The sequence below is a fragment of the Diabrotica virgifera genome, chromosome 2 (genome assembly GCF_917563875.1).
Source record: "Diabrotica virgifera virgifera chromosome 2, PGI_DIABVI_V3a".
Lineage (NCBI taxonomy): Eukaryota > Metazoa > Arthropoda > Insecta > Coleoptera > Chrysomelidae > Diabrotica > Diabrotica virgifera.
This window is the reverse complement of record NC_065444.1, coordinates 91086277-91108471: the sequence shown is the minus strand read 5'-3', so window position 1 is coordinate 91108471 and position 22195 is coordinate 91086277. Positions and strand designations below refer to the sequence as shown.

At 32.7% G+C, this 22195-nt stretch overlaps 1 protein-coding gene across 2 annotated transcripts in view; it reads right to left on the bottom strand.

Moving 5' to 3' along the window:
• Positions 1 to 21982, bottom strand: part of LOC114332231 (chromodomain-helicase-DNA-binding protein Mi-2 homolog) — a 128270-nt gene extending 106288 nt beyond the window's left edge. For both annotated transcript variants that reach the window (XM_050642712.1, XM_050642713.1), the window contains exons 1-4: positions 21783 to 21982; positions 21244 to 21323; positions 10438 to 10563; positions 2841 to 2982 (exon numbers count right to left, since the gene is read on the bottom strand). In XM_050642712.1, the coding sequence (XP_050498669.1) occupies positions 2841 to 2982; positions 10438 to 10563; positions 21244 to 21323; positions 21783 to 21819 (385 nt within the window). In that variant the 5' untranslated portion in view covers positions 21820 to 21982. The remainder of the gene's footprint in view (positions 1 to 2840; positions 2983 to 10437; positions 10564 to 21243; positions 21324 to 21782) is intronic.
• Positions 21983 to 22195: the final 213 nt, after the last annotated feature.

Below are 22195 nucleotides of genomic sequence, written 5' to 3'. Positions count from 1 at the left end.
TGAACATTATTATGTAACAAAAAAAAAATGTGCAAGTTCCCTATTATACAGGGGGTGAATATTGCTATGAAATTTGAAAAAAAAACGTAATTATCTTTTAAACTACTTCGTATAACATCACAAAACCTGATATTTTAAGAAATAAAACAGAGGAGAATCCAAAAATGTAAAAATATACAGGGTGTTCCATTAAACAAAAGAAAATTTTGTTTCACCCTGTCAATATGGGTGGCCCTGTATATTTGGAAATGTATTTAAATTCTGATATTATCTATGCCCCAATCTCACCTAAATAAACTTTTTTCGTATCTCCTACAACAAACGAGTAATTGGACTTCCCACAACCTGCGTATACATACAAAAATCTCTGCTATAAGATTTTTTCAAAGAAAATGTTATTTTTTTTTTAAATAACTCCGTTAATTTTTGAAATATGAGATTTATCCAAAAACCATTACAAAGCTAAGTAAACGGTCTATCACACTGTATTAAACATAATTTTCTAAATCCTTTATTTTTTTTAATACAAGGTGAAAGGGCCCCAGTTACATGGTTCTCGCAGTAAAATTTAGGTTTTAAATGTTTCTATCTCGGTTATTTTTTATCGTAAAAAAATATTAAAAAAAGAAAAAGCTTAAATAAAGTTAAAACTAAAATTTTGTTCTGTACCATGTTTTAGGTATATCGAGTATTTTTGGAGTTATTATCAAAAGAAAATGAAATTCACGAAAATTTGAAAAATTCTAATTTTATTTAATCGTATTTTTTTTCAAAAATATGCATTCTAAACCGGTCAAAATTGTTAGTTATTACTCATGTTAAAATAAATAAAGTTTTAAATGGGTTACTATAAATTTTAATTTTTGTGGAAATGACGTATGTTTCATTTTTCATTCTTCCCTAAAAAATCTGTAAGGGTCCTCTTTTTTCCATCATAACTTGCTTAATTTTGATGCTATCGACTTCTTATATAGCTTTTTGATAGTTACCTTTAAGTACTTTATTAAAATGTTTTGTATCTATATTTAACAAAGTGCATCGTTTTCCTGTTATTTAAGCTTGAATACTAAGATTTGAGTACTCGCGGAAAAAAATATACATTCAATTGCATATAACTCACTTTGTATATGTAATAAAGGATTTTTCTAATAACGAGCTTATTTATTTTTATATTATCTTCGATTTTGGTAATAACAACTTTTTTAAAGAAACTTATGGTTTTTGAGTTATTTATGAAAAACTGCTTTAAAACATGGATTTTTTTCAGGAAAAATCAAAACTTTTGATCTTTAATAACTCAAAAACTATTGATTTACTGGAATAACTTTATATAACAAATTTTACTTATAATTTGTCCCTCTATCGATTAGTGGTATTATTTTTAATAAAATAATTTCCACCACCGAGAAGGGGTGGCATCCCCCCCCAGGGTAAAAGCGCAAGTTGGCACCATGTCACCTTTGATTCTTGAGGTATCCTCTACATACTTACCAATTTTCAAGAAAATCGATGGAGGTTCAACGAAATCGGAGGTGAAAACCTTCATTGACTCCACTAAGAAAATCTCCAATACAAATCACAGATGATGCAACTCAACCGCAAACCTCAACATGATCACCAGATGAATCCATGAATGGTCAGATGCTCAACCAAATACAGTAGTTATACCTTGCATCCCAGAGACACCTCCCGAATTTGACCTACCACGTAATACCTGGGGCACACCTACACATTTAAATTTACATGTGTATAATGTGAAAAAGAACCTTACTGGAATTGACACCAGCAAGTATTCTTCTTACACTTTTTTTTTAATTCCTGGAGTATTGAAACTGGGTATATTACACCTACTAGTATTAAGAAGAAGGATATTAAAAGTGTAGTCAACAGTTCTTCTATGGTTGTGTAATTTGGTTTTCCGGCAGGAAAAGTCTTGCAGTACAAAAAAAACCCTATTGAATTTGTGCTCAACAATTAAATGGGCTTTAGAACCTATTAGAATTTTGGAAACGTGAGTTTATTTTAAGGGGTTACATAGGTATTGTGGGTAAAAAAGTGACTTTTTAAAAAAATATCTCGAAAACTAAAAATTATTTTTATTCATAATTGGGACATGTAAAAGTATAGTACTTAAGGTACTCTCAAAAAATATTCATTTTTGTATATTTGACTGCAATTTTTCGACAACAGCCCTTTTTTTGTGGTGGGCATGGTGAGTCCAGTCTCATCTGAAATCAAAAATTTTCTCGTAGTTTATACCTCTGGCTAGTGAATGAATGAAGGAATTTTTATTAGGTGAAGTTGTTTTTGTTTTATAAAAAACTACATTAAAAATGGTCATTTTTGAAAAAAAAAAAAAGAAAAATTGGGATCAAAAATTAAACTTATCTAAAATCTTCAAATTTCATTTTTTTTTAAATTCCTTCGTTCATTCACTAGCCAGATGTATAAACTACAAGAAACTTTTTGATTTCAGATGAGACTGGACTTAGTTATGCTGCCCACCGCAAAAAAGGGCTATTGTCGAAAAATTGCAGTCAACTCTATAAAAATGAATATTTTGGCAGAAAATTTTTTTGAATATTTTAAGTACTATACTTTTACATGTTCCCATTATAAATAAAAATAATTTTTAGTTTTCGAGATATAATTTTTTTAAAAAGTCACTTTTTTTATACCCGCAAGACCTATGTAGCCCCTTAAAAGGGGCAGGATTTTACAGTTAATAATTCATTTAAATGTGTTGAAAACTTCTATTTTATGGATTATGTTAATGCTTAATTGCACATATTCATCCTGTCCTTGGGAGAGTTCTAGTGCAAATATAGAATAAGCCTTACCTCCTGCGCCAGAGTCACTAGCTGGTGTAGGTGTTGATGATGCAGAAGAGTGTTTAGTAGAACCCTTTTTCCTTCCTCTTTTACTACTGCTTGCATAATCTGAGTCCCCACCTCCATTATCATCTTCTCCAAAGTCACTTTCCTGCAATAAATAAATATTTTATTAAAAATTGTATTTGAAACAAAAAAAAAAAAGTAAAATAGGAAGTGGTTGAATGCTCGAATATATGAATTTTACGAAATAAAAGGCAGATATCGAGCACTGAGTTTTATTTAATCTTGCCCAAGTAGGTATACTTTCGCTTTTAGAGCATCTTCAGGGGTGAAAGTATACTTGGGCAAGATTAAATAAAACTCAGTGCTCGATACCTGCCTTTTATTTCATAAAAAAGTAATCGGACATACTATCACTTTTTATATTGAGATGTAAGTACGGTATATGCATATACTATAAATATACACTCAATATAAAACTTTTTTTTCTTGGAAATGTGCAATAGTTAAAGATCTCACTGCCCACCCTCTAAATTAATAACATAATTAATTAAAATCACATTTTATATAAAGGCTATAGCGGGATAAGATGCATATAAAATGATGCCCTCATGCAAATTTTTAGCTTCCCAGAGGTCCTAAAACGTCTTAAATCGAGAAAAGAAGAATTTTTAGGTTTTATTTTTTTGTGAGCGCAATTTTACTTTAAAAAATCTGAAAAAATTCAAAAGGTTGTATCTTTCGAATACAAAACAATCTAATTTTTTTCAGATTTTTGTAATGAAAAATGAACCCAGGAAAATTTTTTGAAATTTTCAAAAATTTTTTAGGTTATGATAATATGATTTGGCCAACTTTTAAATAGTATTTTTTTTGAGTACTTTTTGCCGTTCTTTTAAATGGCAGAGGCAGAATTTTTAATATCTGAGCGGAAAGACCGAAAAAATCGAAAAAACCGTTTTTAGCTGTCTCGAGATGCATCTCGGGACAGCCTATTTTAGGATTTAGGATCCTGACTATAACAACTGAAAAATAAACTAAAATTGTGAATTTTGTCATAAAATTTGGTATGTGGGGTTATAATAATATTTGGAACAAGTTTTCCAAATAACTTTTATCAATATCTGAAACGCGAAGCAAATCAAATCGCATATCGAAAATTCACCCTGTTTGTGGATTCGCAGTAGGCCGCGTTTAAAATTTAAAGTTCAGTTGACTATTTTAAAAATTGTGAACCATCACCCTGTATGACTGTGCAAAATTTCAAATCTGTATATATTTTTATAGCCGAAACATAGTTGTGTCTTCATCTTAAATGCGACACACTGTATCTTATCAATTTGATAATTTATTGCAACTAATATAGTCGTATTTTTTACAGAAACAAAATATACAATCAAAGTACTGACTAATTCACCAGTTTTATCAGAAAAAGTTCAAATTGGTTGCATTGAAGTATTGAACCAATTATTAATGTGTATTAATAATGTGTATATAATTATGTGTAATAATATAGTCCTGTCGCCAGGGGGGGTACAACGGCCTCGTTAATTCAGATGGACTTACTCAAGTTTTTTTTATGTATTTTGACCCGTAGAACACGAATTTTTTGGGTAACAGTTGATCCGGATGTCGATAAGATTGTTATAGACCAAGAACTTGAGGAATCAAATAACAGCGATTTTTGGCAAAACAAAACACTATTTTGTATTTTTTGGGCCATTTTAAGTAAAAAATATTTCTACAAGTTTTTTCGTAGGATGCACAGTTTTCGAGATAAACGCGGTTGAACTTTAAAAAAATCGAAAAATTGCAATTTTTGAACCCGAATAACTTTTGATTAAAAAATAAAATAGCAAGTCTGCTTACCGCATTTAAAAGTTTAAGTCAAATTATATCGGTTTTGATTATTTCCATTGGTAAAAATTTATTTTTTTATTGTTTAACAAAGCTATAAACACGTAGGGTTTCCCGTGCTTTTACATGTGTTTTAACGCATGTAACGTAGAAATAGTCTTGATTGCACTAGTACCTATTCTACCTACTCGTTCGATTTTAAATGAGAAATCATAGAAACATCACTCACGCACTAGTTGTTTGTAGCTTTGTTTAACAATAACACAATAAATTTTTAGCAATGCAAATAATCAAAACCGACATAATTTGACTTGAACTTTCAAAGGCGCTAAGCAGAATTGCTATTTTATTTTTTAATCAAAAGTTATTCGGGTTTAAAAATTGCAGTTTTTCGATTTTTTGAAAGTTCAACCGCGTTTATCTCGAAAACTGTGCATCCTACTAAAAAACTTGTAGAAATATTTTTTGCTTAAAATGACCCAAAAAATACAAAATATTGTTTTGTTTTGCCAAAAATCGCTGTTATTTGATTCCTCAAGTTCTTGGTCTATAACAATCTTATCGACATCCGGATCAACTGTTACCCAAAAAATTCGTGTTCTACGGGTCAAAATACATAAAAAAAACTTGGGTAAGTCCATCTGAATTAACGAGGCCGTTGTACCCCCCCCTGGCGACAGGACTAATATATGTAATATAATATACAGAATGAGTTTTATGTATGGAAACCCTCAATTATCTCCAAAATGGCTTGCACGATTTTTATGGATTGTGGTGGGTTGGGGTTTTCTAATGTGGCCGATATTATAGTAATTACAGTATTATAGTACTTACATTGTTTTCAGATCTTCCGTTTTTCTGAAAATCTAATTAACTTTGTTATTTCAAATGGGACACCCTGTATATATTTTTTGCGTTTTAAAGTTCTTAAGAAATACTGATTATTTTCCATGTTTTATTCCCTATACCTAAAGGCCATAATTTCGTAGTTATTGCTACATTTATTTAAAAAACTTTTTAAACAAATTATAAAAATCAATTTTTTCGGCCTGCGTAGACATTATTTTACGTTCTTTGGACCATTGGGAACAAAAAAGTTCTCTTGTAATTTTTCTCTAAAATTAATCGTTTTCGAGTTATAAATAATTTAAAACTGAAAAGAAATCGAATAAATACGATTTTCAAGGTTAAAAAACACAAATCAAAATAGTTATTTTCCTAACAAGTGCAGAAAGTCATTCTTTTCCGCACGCGACTGCAGTTTGCCGAACGACGCGAAGCGGGAGTTCGGCAAGCAGTCGAGTGCGGAAAAGAGACTTTCTGCAAGAGTTAATAACAATATTTTTTCTAAAGAGTCTTTAAAAAATTACCAAATCAATCAATTAATTTAATTAATATGAAAATTCCACACCTGTACTTTTGAACCAATCAAAATACGTTATTTTGACAGATCACCATGGCAACGGAGGTATTTTATCGGAAATTTTTTGCTCGTGGGGTACCCAACAGCGAATTATAGTGGAAATTTTTTGACGTTTACAATAACAGAACATTTTTGACAGACTGGTTTTTATTTGTTTACATAATTTAAAATAAAACGCTAAAAAATAATTTTCTATCACTTGTAGTTACTCAAAACTTATGTAAAATTGAAGAATATACTATTTTCTATCTTGAAATGGTATTCCCATGCAACTACAATGAGTAGAAATTACGAATTTGAAAGCCTAAATAATTGCTGACAAAGCTATGGCGCGCTATTAATCTGTTCATGCAGCTTTGGATTTTCAAATGCAAATTTGGTGTGGAATTTTCTTACCGAATACCACGCGAAGTCAAATTAATATCCGGAAATTTTCAAAATATTCATGATCTCAAAAAAATTTCCGGAAATAATTTGACCTCTAGTGGTATTACTAGTGAAAATACATACACAAATTAATTCTTTGACAAGGTTGTCAAAACCAAACTTTCAATATAATTAGTTTGCATGACGACGATCTTGGTTTCCATGACGATGATTCAAAAGACTGTTATTGTCTACCGATTTGACTTTCGAATATTATGTCAAAATAATTTTATTTCATCGAATTGTCGCGTTAATTTCATTAAAACAGGAACACAATAAGATATATTTGAAATAAATTAGTAAATAATATCTAAATATTAGTTTATTGCATGTATTATACTTACTTTAAGGCCATATTAACATATCTAAATTAACACGCGTGCGGAAAAGTAAAAACCGCGTGCGGAAAAGTAACACGCGTGCGCAAAAGTGAAACTTTCTAAACTAAAATGCGTGCGCGAAAGTAGACATTTTTGCACGCTCGTAGAAAAATATTATTTTTGAAACTGCCAAGTATAGAAATTCAAGCTAAAGCCTTATTTTATCAGTTACCAATAAGTAATTTGAGTTTGTTCCATTCTAAAATATTGTTTTTTAGTTGTTAATGCAGCCCGATCGCCCGCCCTCTCATATGCGCTCATTAACATTTATTAAAAAGCAATGTTTTAGAATAAAACGTGCCAAAAAATTTTATAGCGAGCCCCTGGAAGAAGGATTTGGGTACTCCGCAGTTTCAAAAATAATGTTTTTTATTTTTGTTTTTGAACCTTGAAAATCGTCATTATTCGATTTTTTTCAGTTTTAAATTGTTTATAACTCGAAAACGATTAACTTTAGAGAAATATTACACAAGACCTTTTTTTGTTCCCAATGATCCAAAGAATGTAAAATAATGTCTACACGGGCCTAAAAAATTGATTTTTATAATTTCTTTAATTTTTTTTTTAAATAAATGTACCAATAACTCCGAAACTATGGCATTTAGGTATAGAGAATATAACATACAAAATAATCAGTATATCTTAAGGACTTCGAAACGCAAAAAATATACAGGGTGTTCTATTTGAAATAAGAAAGTTCATTAGATTTCCAGAAAAATGGAAAATCTGACAACAATGTAATTATCACTGTAATATCGGCTGCATTAGAAAACCCCTACCCACCAAAAACCTATGAAAAACGTGCAAGTCGTTTCCGAGATACTTGAGGGTTTTTATACATAAAACTCACTCTATTATAATAATATTATATTAATACGCATTAATTGGTTAATTATTTCAATGCAATCAATTTGAACTTTTTATGATAAAATTAGTGAATTAGTCAGTATTCTCACTGTATATTTTGAATCTATAAAAAATACGAGTATATTAGTTGCAATAAATTATCGAATTGATAAGATACAGTGTGTCGCATTTAACCTTCGGAGTACGAAGACTGGGTCAAGCGTGACCCGAAAATCACTTATTCCTTAATATTTAATGAAATATTTTTTTTACAAATCCGATTGATCGTAAGTTCTCCTTATTTGTTTTAATCTATTTTTTCGTATATAATTCGTGAACATGCAAATTACAGTTTTTCCTCTACGTAACATCTATGATGCTGGGTCACTCCTGACCCGGTCTTCGGATTTCGAAGAATATTTTCAATATGTTTGTAGGTACACGTAAATCGCAGCCGTCTCTGTTTACGGGTATACGTACAGTGGAACCCCGATAAGTCGGCCTCCGATAACCCGGAAGTCCGGCTAAGCCGAACCGATTTTCATCAGACAAAACAAACATTTTTCACTTTGACCAAGTTTTTTACCAAGAAATAAACAATACTGTATACAACTGTACGTAATTTAGATGTATTGTGCATATTTTATGTATTTCATGTTTTTGCAATTATAATGGAGTTTATCTGTAAGTATACCGTGTTTTATTAATTTTTACCATATTCTCCGGCTAACTCGGATTTTCGATAACTCGGATTGGCCGCAGCCTCGATTAATCCGACTTATCGAGGTTCCACTGTATTCAAATATATGGCCTGAGCAAATTTACCTATACCCGTTTTCTGTAAGGTATTAAAATCTGGCCGCCGGAGCGAACTAGTATATGCCCATGGGTAACCATCTTAAAAAATTTAAATACAATAATTTAGGATTTTGTTTGTTTTTTGTTGAATTAAAGATACTGTTTAATAATACTGACTATTTAAAACGTCCTTATAAATAAAATGAGAATGGGTCACGCTTGACCCATCATCGTAATCTAAGTAAGTCAAATAATCTCCGTACTCCGAAGGTTAAGATGAAGACTATCAAAATATATACAGATTTGAAATTTTGCACAGTCATACAGGTTGATGGTTCACAATTTTTAAAATAGTCAACTGAACTTTAAAATTTAAACGCGGCCTACTGCGAATCCACAAACAGGGTGAATTTTCGAAATGCGATTCGATTTGCTTCACGTTACAGATATCGATAAAAGTTATTTGGAAAAGTTGTTCCAAATATTATTATATTTTCTTTCACATACCAAATTTTATAACAAAATTCACAATTTTAGTTTTTTTTTTCAGTTGTTGTAGTCAGGATCCTAAATCCTAAAATAGGCTGTCCCGAGATACATCTCGAGACAGCCAAAAACGGTTTTTTCGATTTTTTCGTTCTTTCCGCTCAGATATTAAAAATTCTGCCTCTGCCATTTAAAAGAACGGCAAAAAGTACACAAAAAATACTATTTAAAAGTTGGCCAAATCATATTAACATAACCTAATTTTTTTTTGAAAATTTCAAAAAATTTTCCTGGCCTCATTTTTCATTACAAAAATCTGAAAAAAAAAATAGGTTGTTTTATATTCAAAAGATACAACCTCTTGAATTTTTTCAGATTTTTTAAAGTAAAATTGCGCTCACAAAAAAATAAAACCTAAAAATTCTTCTTTTCTCGATTTAAGACGTTTTAGAACCTCTGGGAAGCTAAAAATTTGCATGAGGGCATAATTTTATATCCTTTATCGAAAACATAAGTAGCGGGGCTGATCGGTGCGGGGGCATTTTTGACTATCTTATCCCGCTATAGCCTTTGAGAATGGAGAATACACTGATAACTCGTTGCCAGTCAAAAAATGGCTGTAAATAGTTTCAATTTAATTTATAGTATCTTTGAATTTTTTTAATGTTTTTTACATAAAATTAAAGCTATTCTTTTCTAATACGATATATAAGGTTGACTGAAAAAAATGGCTGCAAATTCATCTGTCATCTGTTGAAAACTTGAGGTATCAGAGATAATGTGTAAGAAAGCTAACAGGCAACGCCACTGGTTTGACAAGGTTTGATGGCAAATGTGAGTTGTTAAAAGCAGTCATCTTGTCAAACCAGTGACGTTGGGTGCTAGCTTTCTTTGATTTTATCTGATATCTCACATGTTTAATAGCTCGTAACCCTCATTTGCAGCCATTTTTTCACAGGCAACCTTTTATAAACATATTGGAAAAAAATTAGTTTTAATTTGATATAAAAAAGATGAATCTATGTCATGAATGCAATTTTTCTTTAAAAATTGATTACTGTTAATTTAATTGAAACTATTTGTGACCACTTTTTGACTGGCAACCTGTTATCAATGTATTCTCCCAAAATTATTTCTTAAAATTTTTCTTAAATTTATTTCCCAAATTTATTTCTTAAAAATGTGATTTTAATTAACTACATTATGAACTTAACGACTACAGTGGGATCTCATACTATAATTTCCAACTAAAGACTTTTGACTCACACAATAAAGCATTTAACAATATTTTAAACAGTGTTATGTATGAAAATTTCAGATTGTTATGTATGAAAATTTCAGATATAGTATGTTAATAAATAAAATTCAAATTAATAACATAACTTACATCCCCACTATCATTCTTTCGCTTTTTCTTCTTTTTCTTGCCTTTCTTTTCTTCTCCCCTGGCTTTTCTTTTCTTTCCCTTCTTTTTCTTTCTGGAATCTTCTGGTTCATAATCATCATCTTCTTCCTAGAAGAATCAAAATAAATCAATACATTTTAAATATCACAGTATATTATAATGATGAAAATGATTTTAAACAACACAAAATTTAACTGTAAACACATAATTTTTTTCAAGTAGTAGTAACGAAAGATGAAAGTTTCAATACAGCGAAATGAAGAAAAATATTACTTATTTTAAGTGATAATAAAACAACATATATGCATCATTGATATTTGACCACAGTCTGCCTAAAAGATATTCATTTTTGTGGCTTACCTTTTTAATGATACAGTATTGGGTTCTGGATGAAATAGGAACAGAAACTTGCACCCATAAAAATCATTGGTTTGATGATGAGTGTAAGAGTACAACAAAAGCAAAAAAGAAGGATACAGAAAAATGCTTACCCAACAAACTAGAACAATTACAGAGAATTATCAGAGGAAGGGAAGAGAATTAACAGAAAAAAATTCAAGGCAACTAGAAGTCTGAATGGTGATCTATTAACCACAAGAAAAGGGGTATTGTATTGAATCAATGGGTGGAATACTTATAACATGTTGGCTGCTGTGAGACATGCATGTTGTTTTCGATAACAGCCACAAGACCAACTGTAGTTGTCCCAATAGCATAGAAATGGGAGACTCTTGGCTGTAGGGGACCCATTTTTTTTAATATCATGGCAGCCAAAGTGTTAACCATGATACAATAATGGTACTACAGCAGATCATAAAAGAAATTTGGATACAGAAATCTCTTCTCAGTGCTTAGAATATTGGAATACTGTGCACTATACATAAATAAGTGATATCTTTGAATACTCTAACCACGCAGGACTTTTTAAATGGCATAGACATTAATCATTCAGCCAGTCACAATCAGATTATAGTGTAATTTGTAGTGTGTGTATTGAGTAAATGTCTTATTACTTGGTAAAGTCAACTTCATTGTCTTTAGAAAGAGACGCTAATTGCAACTGAATGTCTGCAGTCCCTCAGGTGAGTACCAATCCCACAAGGATAGAAATTATTTTAATTTATTTAATTTTTAATAAAGAACAATTTCCCACCCAGGTGGAATTTGAACTCACAAACCTTGTGTCCAAAGGTAGGCTCTCCTACCACTGAGCCACGGGGGTTAACAGAGGAATTGAGACTTCTAAATGTAGGGCATAAAATATTCGTCATTATACTATGTCAATGTATGGCACCATAATATGCAGAACACACAATAGGAAAATACCAGGCTGGTTTCAGAGGTAATAAATCATCACATCTATAGACTACAAGGCAACCTATGTCTCTGTAAATAGAAGAGAAATATTCGGAACAATGAAAGAAGAGTATGAATACAGTGGGTACTGTCTGAACCTTTTAATACAAATAATGGGCTGCACCAGGGAGGCCCTCACTCTTGTACCTATACTGTTCAATCTGACTCTGAAAAAAGTACTGTAAAACCTTGATATAACAGACTAATTGGGGGGATGGGATGTCCGTTAATGCCGAAAGTCTGTTATATAAAAATAGGCTTACAATCAATTAAAATTTATTTTTTAAAATATGTACTGTATTTAGACACAGTGTATAAATCTGTAAGTTAAAAAAGGAATCAAGTTTTGTTTAATATTTTTTACTTTTTTACATCATCTAAGAACTTTCTGCAATATACTCGTTTGGTTGCCAAAATTATTCACTGACCCATGGGTTGAAAAAGCGATGTATTTTTTGTCAAAAACATACAATTATTAAAGTTACCGTCTGCTGGATGTCCAATAGTTTCAGGGGATTAGCAGGAGCGTTGTCTAAATTCAATAAACATTTCACCACCTTCCTTTGGCTGTATTTCCAGTTTCTTCTCTTGAAATTGTTTAACAGCAGGTTCAAATTCTTTAAAAAAGCCAATTTCTGAAAATATCTGTGGTGAACCATGCCTTATTAGAGCTATAATATGAAACATGCAGATGATGCATTACATCTTTGATAACTCTAAGTTTACGAGATTTGCCAATGCTCCTCTAATTGTTGGCAAAGATATGCGATCCATCGGCATTAGTACAAAGCAGTGATGAGATCCTGTCCTTGCTGATTTTTCTTCCACAATTCGATTTTTCATATTTTTTGCATTCAAAATTTTTTACGTTTGATCAGACCTTTTGTCCATTATATCCAAAGACTGTTAAATAGAGGTCCGTTCTATCGAGGTTTTACTGTAATATATATGTATACGCAAGTATACATAATAGGTGCTATTTTTTTATTTATTTATTTATTTATTCACGGGCAAGCCCTATTCCGATATAAATTTTACAGTGTTCTAAATTATATAACATAATTATACAATTATATAACATTAATGTTAACCAATTATATAACATAAACTATCGTAATATAACATATAACCAAGTGGTTTGAGAAAAAATAACTCGTATGAGTAATACAGTTACAAAAAAGAAAGAAAAAAAAGAATAAGATAACATTAGGTCAGTACAATTACAAACAAAAGATATCACCTAAATCAATTCGGAAATGTTGTAAGGTATAACGGTTTTAAGTTATCTAATACATACAGGTCATGTAACACTAATCACAATACAAAAGCTCTGGCCGAAAATATTAAAAAGTTAAAAAGTTAGGGAAGAAATTAGGTTTTTAAAGCGGGAAACTGATATATTAAAAATTTCGAGGTTATTTAATGAGTTAGCTAATCGAAGAGTTCTAGGAATAAATGTGTTGTAAGAATAATTGAATCTATGAAAAGAGACATAAAAGGTTTGCACCTGCCTAGTCGAACGACTGGGGACAAATAGAGATATTTTGGAGAGAAGTTCGGGGCAGTTACACAGCCCGTTGATAATTTTAAATAAAATAATTAAGTCTCTTTGTTTTCTGCGTACCTCAAGAGGAGGTAAGTTCAGTATGCGCTCTAATACAGAATAGTCATAGTATACATGCAACTTACTGGCAGTATATCTCAGAAAATTGTGTTGGACAGCCTCAATCTTCAGTTTATGAGTAAAGTAATAGGGGGACCAAATTGTGGAACAGTAATCGAAATGAGATCTAACCAGGGAGAAATAAAGAGATTTAATAGCTGAGATGTTTGTAAAGTCTCTAGTGGTTCTTTTTATAAAGCCAAGCATCTTCATAGACTTCTGTATTGTACTGTAAATGTGTGATTTATAGCTAAGGGCGGAGTCAAGGATCACACCTAGATCCCTAGTTTCAGAGGCAGAATGTAAGGTCAGATTATTTATACTATATTCGAAGATGATTGGATGATGAGTTCGGTGGAAACGAAGAATATGGCATTTGGATGCATTCAAACACATACCATTTTGCATACACCAGTTAGATAGGCGATCAATATCACCTTGTAGACTAAGTGAATCAGCCTCAGATGTGATTATTTTAAAACATTTTAAATCATCAGCGAATAACAAAGTTTCACTTACTTGGAAACAGGGTATTAGATCATTGATAAATATATTAAACAACAGAGGTCCCAAGTGTGATCCCTGTGGTACACCTGAGTTAACAGAGATGGTATGAGAATAGTGATGATTAACCCTGACAATTTGCGATCTTTGCGTAAGATAGCTCTTGAGCCACTTCAATATAAGGCCATCAACTCCGTATAAATAAAGTTTATGAATCAAGAGCTCATGATTAACTTTGTCGAAAGCTTTGGAAAAGTCAGTATACACAGAGTCAACTTGTAAACCCCTCTCAAGAGCATCTGTCAAAAAATCAACATATGTTATGAGACCCAATTCTGCTGATTTTTTGGATGTAAATCCAAATTGTTGGGCCCCTATAATTGGCGAGAAGTCATAACTTAAATAATCGGAAATAATGCTCTCAAAAACTTTAGGAATAGCACTAAGAATACAAATGGGACGATAGTTACCTATATCCGATTTTCGACCTGATTTATATATTGGAGTGACATAAGAGTTTTTCCAGTAGTCTGGAAATTCCCCTGTTGATAAAGACTTATTAAATATATAAAAAAGTGGGCGCGATAGAATGAAGCTGAATGTTTTAAGGAAAGTGGGGGGAATTCCATCAGGACCAGGACCTTTGTTGGTATTGAGTTCAGACAGTTTTTCGTAGATTTTTGAAATTTCAATGTGATAATTAGACACATTAACCAAAGGTGAAATCTGGGTTACATGCGGATGTAAGGATTGGTTAGTATAGACGGAAGAGAATTGGTTAGCAAAAAGATTAGCAATATCAGTTCCATTGAAGGCAGTACGATCTCCAAGAGTCATTGTATTAGGTATAGCGTTATTTTCCCTTTTACTACTTACAAATTTCCAAAAGGATTTAACGTTATTAACAATAGAATGTTCGGTACGTTGAATGTAATCGGCATAACACTGTCTTGATAAAAATTTACATCTAGTTCTTAAGTTACTAAATGCTGCATAACTTTCTGGACACCTTGTGCTCTTATATATCTTGTGCACTGATTTCTTCTCGTGAAGCAACTTCTTCAGCTCAGAGGAGTACCAGCATGGATATTTCTTATCACAGATTTTTTTTAGCGGAACAAAACAATCAATGATGGAATAAAAAATGTCGTAAAATACAGAAACCATGTCAGAGAGTACTTTTCCTTGAAGTGCACCATCCCAATTAATTGCTTGAAGGGATGAACGAATTGCTGCATAGTCAGCATGAACAAAGTCATAATAATACTCTTCACCAGATAAATGATCATTTGTGATTTTGAGTGGCAAACTGCATTCAAGCGGAGGATGATGTGTGTCCACTGGAATTAAAGTGTCGATAGCCTTCAATACATCAATACCCAATGGAGATAAAATGAGATCAAGCGTAACTCCTCTATCGTTGGTTATTTCGTTGGTCTGGAAGAGATTGAAAAAAGCACAGATATTGGATATAGTTTCAATAGAATCAGCTTCAGATTGTGTAGCTGTAGGCTGAGGAGAAGCAACGGAACAATAATCATCGACATCCCAAACTGCAGATGGAAGATTAAAATCACCCAATAGAAAAAGGTTTGCTCTATCATATTGCTCGCTTATAGTGATAAGCTGTTCAAAGTACGATTGGTATAAAGTAGCTATAGATTTAGGTGGAAAATATACTGTACCGATTATAGATTTGTTATTAAAGAGAACAAACAACTGTTCAATCGAAGGATCAGACTGAATTTGAAAAGAAGGAATTGAGTTCTTAATGGCAATCAACACTCCCCCACCTCTACTGAAGACACTGGAGTCCTTAGAGCGGTCAGTTCTGTAGATGTTGTAGTTGAGAAGTCCAAGTTCAGCATCCGTAATTTCAGGTGTGAGCCAGGTTTCAGTTAAGATAATGATATCATAGGAACAGTTGCTGACATTCAAGCTGAGGTCAGACAGTTTAGTTCTTAGTCCTCTAACATTTTGGTAATAAAGTATAGGGCTGCCCGGTTTTAGTTTTTTTTACAGATTTTCGGTGTATTGTTGAAGTATTTAATAGTTAAATTTTGCTCACCAGCCTGTTGACGCACTCTAAGTTCGTTATTCACTGAATCGAGTTGCTTTTTCTGACAGGGAGTTTGATCAGATAGGAAAAATATTTTATTTGCCGGGCCTAATTTAACTTTGTTTCTTAAGATTTGATGCACTTCGCGAGCCGAGGAAAGAACGACTTTAATTGGTCTATGACCGTTTTTATTCTTCTTCCCAAAACGAAAGATATGTTTACTGTTGACACTTATCGCACCTTCACTCGCTCCAGATAAAAGTGTTTTTATTTGATTAATATCCTCAGTTGAAGTTGATGGTTCTGGGAGATTGAAGATAAGTAAATTATTTGACCTTTTTTGGCGTTCGTGTAGCTCATTTATGATGTCATCGGTTATTGGAAAGTTACTCTTGTTATCTTTTAGCATCTGGATTTCAGCTTTGAGTAAGGTGACTTCGCACTTCAGGTTTTCAACTTCTCTTAGAATTTTGGGCACACTTTTGAATGACAGTCGGCAATCAGAACAAAAGTAGAACAACGTTCTCTTCTGGATTACAACAGCTCGAAGTTCAGAAGCACTTAAGCCAGTACATCCTTCGGTCGGATGAAGAATAATATGACAGCTGTCACAAGCCACTGACTTATCACTGATATCTTCATTGCACTTTGAACACTTATTTGCAGCCATAATGCCAATTTCACTGGGCTAATATAATGTGAGTATATCAGTTCTAATATTCCTGGACTAATAAACCTATCACCTCAATTAAGTTCTTATCAGTTGGCACTTTTTTTGGCTTAATTAGTAGCTTTTTATAAGGAGTATACACAATAGATGAAATAATATTATCAAATATTGATTGGACTTGCAAACAAAAACAAGAAAATTAATCTCTTCAATGAACGTAGATACATTTGAAGAACAATACACAAAAAGAACGAAAATTTTGGATAAGTTTAAACCACTTTAAATCCAATAATTCGAGCAGAGATCAAAAAACACTGTTTAACTTGACTAATGACTTTATAATATTATAATTTTTTTTTTGGCTCAATTTCCTACTTAAATCCTCATTTATATCGAGAAATACAAAGGTCTGGCCTATATTATTTATTATAGTATTAGTCCTGTCACCAGGGCGGGTACAACGGCCTCCATTATTCAGATGGACTTACCCAAGTTTTTTTATGTATTTTGACCCATAGAACACGAATTTTTTGGGTAACAGTTGATCCGGATGTCGATAAGATTGTTATAAACAAAGAACTTGAGGAATTACATAGCAGCGATTTCTCGCAAAGAAAAACATTTTTTGGGCCATTCTAAGCAAAAAATGTGCTTACAAGTTTTTTGTAGGATGCACAGTTTTCGAGATAAATGCGCTTAAACTTTCAAAAAATCGAAAAATTTCAATTTTTTAACCTGAATAACTTTTGATTAAAAAATAAAATAGCCAATTCTGCTTGCCGTATTTAAAAGCTCAAGTCAAATTATATCGGTTTTGATTATTTGCGTTGCTAAAATTTTTATTAAACAAAGCTATAAACACAGTGTTTCTCATTCCCAATACATGCGTTTTAATGCATGCTACGTAGAAATTGAATTGCTTGCACTTGTACCTATTCTACATACTCGTTTGATTTTAAATGAGAGATCATTGAAAACATCACTCAAGAACCATGTGTTTATAGCTTTGTTTAACAATAAAAAAATAAATTTATAGCAATGCAAACAATCAAAACCTATATAATTTGCTTTAACTAAATGAGGTAAGCAAAATTGTTATTTTATTTTTTAATCAAAAGTTATTCAGGTTCAAAAATTGCAATTTTTCGATTTTTTGAAAGTTCAACCACGTTTATCTCAAAAACTATGCATCCTACGAAAAAACTTGTCAGAACATTTTTTGCTTAGAATGACCCAAAAAATACAAAAAAATGTTTTGTTTTGCGAGAAATCGCTGTTATGTAATTCCTTAAGTTCTTTGTTTATAACAATCTTATCGACATCTGGAGCAACTGGTACCCAAAACAATTCGTGTTCTACGGGTCAAAATACATAAAAAAAACTTAGGTAAGTCCATCTGAATAAAGGAGGTCGTTGTATCCCCCTGGCGACAGGACTATATGTAATGCATGAGAGTATGATTCTGTAATAGTTTGTTTTTACTTTCAGTAACTATGGCCAAAAACCTATTATAAACACATGAAATTCAGTGGCTAATTTATTTTTCGAACTTCTTTACATGTCATCTCCACGACGAAGTTTGGCAATCATCAGGTCGGCAGAGAGAGCTATAAATATTGGATTACCTCAAGGCTCAATATTGGGACCACTTTTGTTTCTAATTTATATTAATGATCTTCCACAGATGGACCTTACCAGTTCATTTACTCTTTTTGTTGATGATACTACTATTACCTGCAAAGATTGGGATTGTAAGGCAGCAATAGAGGCATCAAAGCAAGCACAAGATAATGCAGAACAATGGTTTGCAGCAAATATGTTGCTTCTAAACATCAATAAAACCCAGTCTTTGATTTTTTCAACAAGACAGCTTCCATCCGGAGATGCAGACAAACAAATAAAATTTTTGGGAGTTTACTTGGATGCAGGATTATATTGGAAGGCTCATACACGGTCCCTTGTTGCTAAGTTAGGAACTACAACTTTTCTGATTAGAAGACTTTCTGAGTGTGTATCTCAGTTCACTTTACAACAGGCCTATTTTGCACTGTGTCATTCACACATCAGCTATGCAATTTTGGCATGGGGTCACAGTGCTGGAGCCAAAGATGTCTTTCGTATTCAGAGAAGAATAGTAAGGATAATTGCTGGCCTGTCCTATCAGAAAGAATGTCGGCAAGCATTTGTTGCACTGCACATACTGACTCTGCCTTCGCTATTTATTCTGGAGAGTCTTGTTCATGTGAAACAAAATATAGATTGTCATCAAAGACATGAGGATGTACACCAATATGAAACCAGAAATAAGCATGCCTTAATACTGCCCTACACCAGGCTCCAAAGAAGTAGAGACGGACCAAACTCATATGGTTTAACATTCTACAAGTTGCCTACTGAAATTACTGAATTGCCAACTTTACAATTTAGAAAACAACTAAAGAATTTTCTCATAGGCCAGGCATTTTACAGCAGTGATGAATTTTTAAATTTTAACTTTAATGTTTGGAACTGGGTTGTGAATTGTTGAATTGTACTTTGTTTATTCTTAGGAACCCAGAAAGTGTCTGTCTTAATTGATGTGTGTATTATTTCATATTATGCCTTGTGTTTTTATACTTGTATTTTATATCTTGTGTTTTTATATTTGTATTTTATATCTGTGAACCAAAGTTGTATACTATTTTTCGACGTATGTAAGTACTTTTGTATATTGACATGAATAAATGACTTGATCATTGCTATTCTAACTTTTGATACTACAGCCCAAAAGAGTTCAGCTGAGCTGCATCCAAACCATTCTCTGAGGTTTACCAGCCAGGACTTTTTACTTCTACCTTTGCTGCACCTTCCTTGAATCTTTCCCCGCATTTGTAATTTTAGGAGTTCATATCTGTCACCATGTGTTATATGACTCAAATATTGTAGTTTTCTTATTTTGATGGAATCCACAATCTCCCTGCTCTTCTCTATCCTTCTCAGTACAGTAAAACCTGCCATATCCGGATTAATGTGGCGACAGACCGATCCGGATATGAAAAAATCCGGATGTCAAGACCACTTGTTTTATAGTCTTTGAAATGTTTTCTCCTTCATACATTCCAGTAATCAACGCTGTCAATAACTTTCGTCGACAGACACGTTTTATAGATTCTATAATACATTATTTCGCCTTCTTTTAGTTCTTTTGGGTCACAATGAGCGGGTGCGTTGTCCAACAGCAGGACTGCCTTTCTTGGTAGATCCGGACAGCAGAACCGTCCGGTTATGACAGGTTGTACTGTACTTCTTGATTATAATAGGGATCTAATTATTCTGTCTGTTTAGAAGATTCTCAGCATTCGTGAATATTTCCTCATTTCAAATGCTTCCAATCTAGAGACATTGTTTATTAAGAGTCCACACCTCCACACCATACAAAATAACAAAAAATACATCACACTTTAGTACTTGTTTTCTAAGATTTAGGCTGAGGTCTCTACTACTTTTTGAACATTAATACCCAATCCTAATTTCTATTGAGAATTATACATAAAATAACAAACACTTGTCAGTATATCATCATCTGTGACCACTGACAGACCATGGTAGCCTGTTTGGGTTTGTAGGCGCTAAAGTTCTAAATGGTGTGGATGCCAGCCACACACACTTGTCAGTATATGTCAGTCACACAATCTTTGAGGTACATTCTGTACAGCTTGTTCGGTTTCCTAACTGTCTAATCCAGGAGCAAAATCTTCTCCCTGGGCCATATTTTGCTTCAATTTTTCCATATTCTGAATACCATCGTCGTGGATGTGAAGAGAGCTAACCCACATTTTCTCAAAAATGAATTAACTGCAGTATCGCAATCAAAAAGAAAGGTTTCATGTTGTAGTGACGAGAGCTAAGTGAATAAATATGTTGTTTCATTCAAAATTGAACATTTCCAAAACATGGAACCTTTCTTTCTGATTGGGTTACCTACGGCAGTTAATTCATTTTTGAGAAAATGTGGGTTAGCTCCAACGAACTGTCAACACTGATGGAATCGCCATGAAGCAAATTTAATGGCGCCAGGATGAGATAGAAGATAATCAGGTAAAGGAGGGAAGATAATCGCCAGACAGTGCTAGTCAGGTACATTGTAGTTGTAGCAAATTTTACCTGACAAATTCTCTGTCTCTCTCATGTCTCTCTAGAAGTGCTAGAACCTCTCTCTTGTATGTTGGCGCCTATCTCGCTTCACTGTTGGAATGGGACAGGGCCATTCCATCAGTGTTGACAGTTCTTTGGTTAGCTCTCTTCACATCCAGGAGGACAATGTTATGACATTGTATGTTACTTCTGAGACTATCTTTTTTATTGGCCAGAGATTCTGCTAGTTCTGGAGCTTTTGTTAGTTGTCATTTTTAAACACTAGGTTTTACCTCTTTACCCTATTTATTTGGACTCATTACCTATACCACTTAAACTAAAGAAAACATTTCATAAAATTAAAATTTAGGCAAACTATGTCAAAATAAGTTTTAATTGTGATAGTAACAAAAAAATATTTACCCCTCCTTTAGGAACACCATCTTCAGAATCAGGATCGTTATCTATTTGTTCAGCCGTATCGTCGGGGGCATCTTCCTCCCCTAAAAAATAAAACCCTTTAAAACCCGCGTGCTAACCATGTGGACAATGGTCAGTGCTACAATGACAATATTTTGGAGGGAAAATATGAAATTTCTAACCCCAAACCAATATTATGAATAATTGCCGAAATTATATAATTTGCAAACTGCCAATCTCTTTGTTTGATATCCTCCATTTTGTTAAGGGTCAGGATATGCCCGCGCGCTGTCACAAAAATAATGAAAATCTACCTCCCCCTGCCCCCGCTAAACTAATGTTACTGATTATAGGAAGTAATTATAGGTTTTCCCATGTATTTCAAGCTTTCTGCTTGGAACAAGCAGAGTATTTACAGAATATTTATGTTTACCAATGTGTTTATACTAAAATTTGATGATAAATCGACTTGTTAAAAGATAAACGAAGGTTTAAAGTCGGCTTACGTTTGCACCTATGCATATCATACAAAACAAACTTACCGGCGAAAGAATCCTCCACTTCTTCATCTGATGCCATCACTTACAAACTATAAATACACAAATCACTAACTTTAAGTAAATTTTAACACGTTTGTAATTAATTTACACAATAACCAAAGAAAAAGAAACACGACGATACACTCGTTCGTGTTCTCGTTCTCAAACTCTTTTACCCCCTCTTCTCTTTGCTTTGGTTTGGCTAGACGAACACTAGAGTATCATGCGTTTGACATGCGCTAATATATGTGTCTCTCTCGGACATTTTTTCTAGTCGTTTTTACATCACTTTCTATTTATAAATTTTTTAAACAGGGTTGTCTGTAGTAGAACCAGTTGAGCTGACAGATCAACGCATCCATCGCCATCCAAATCCAAATCCAAACCGATAATTTTTAAGATGGTCTCTAATTACT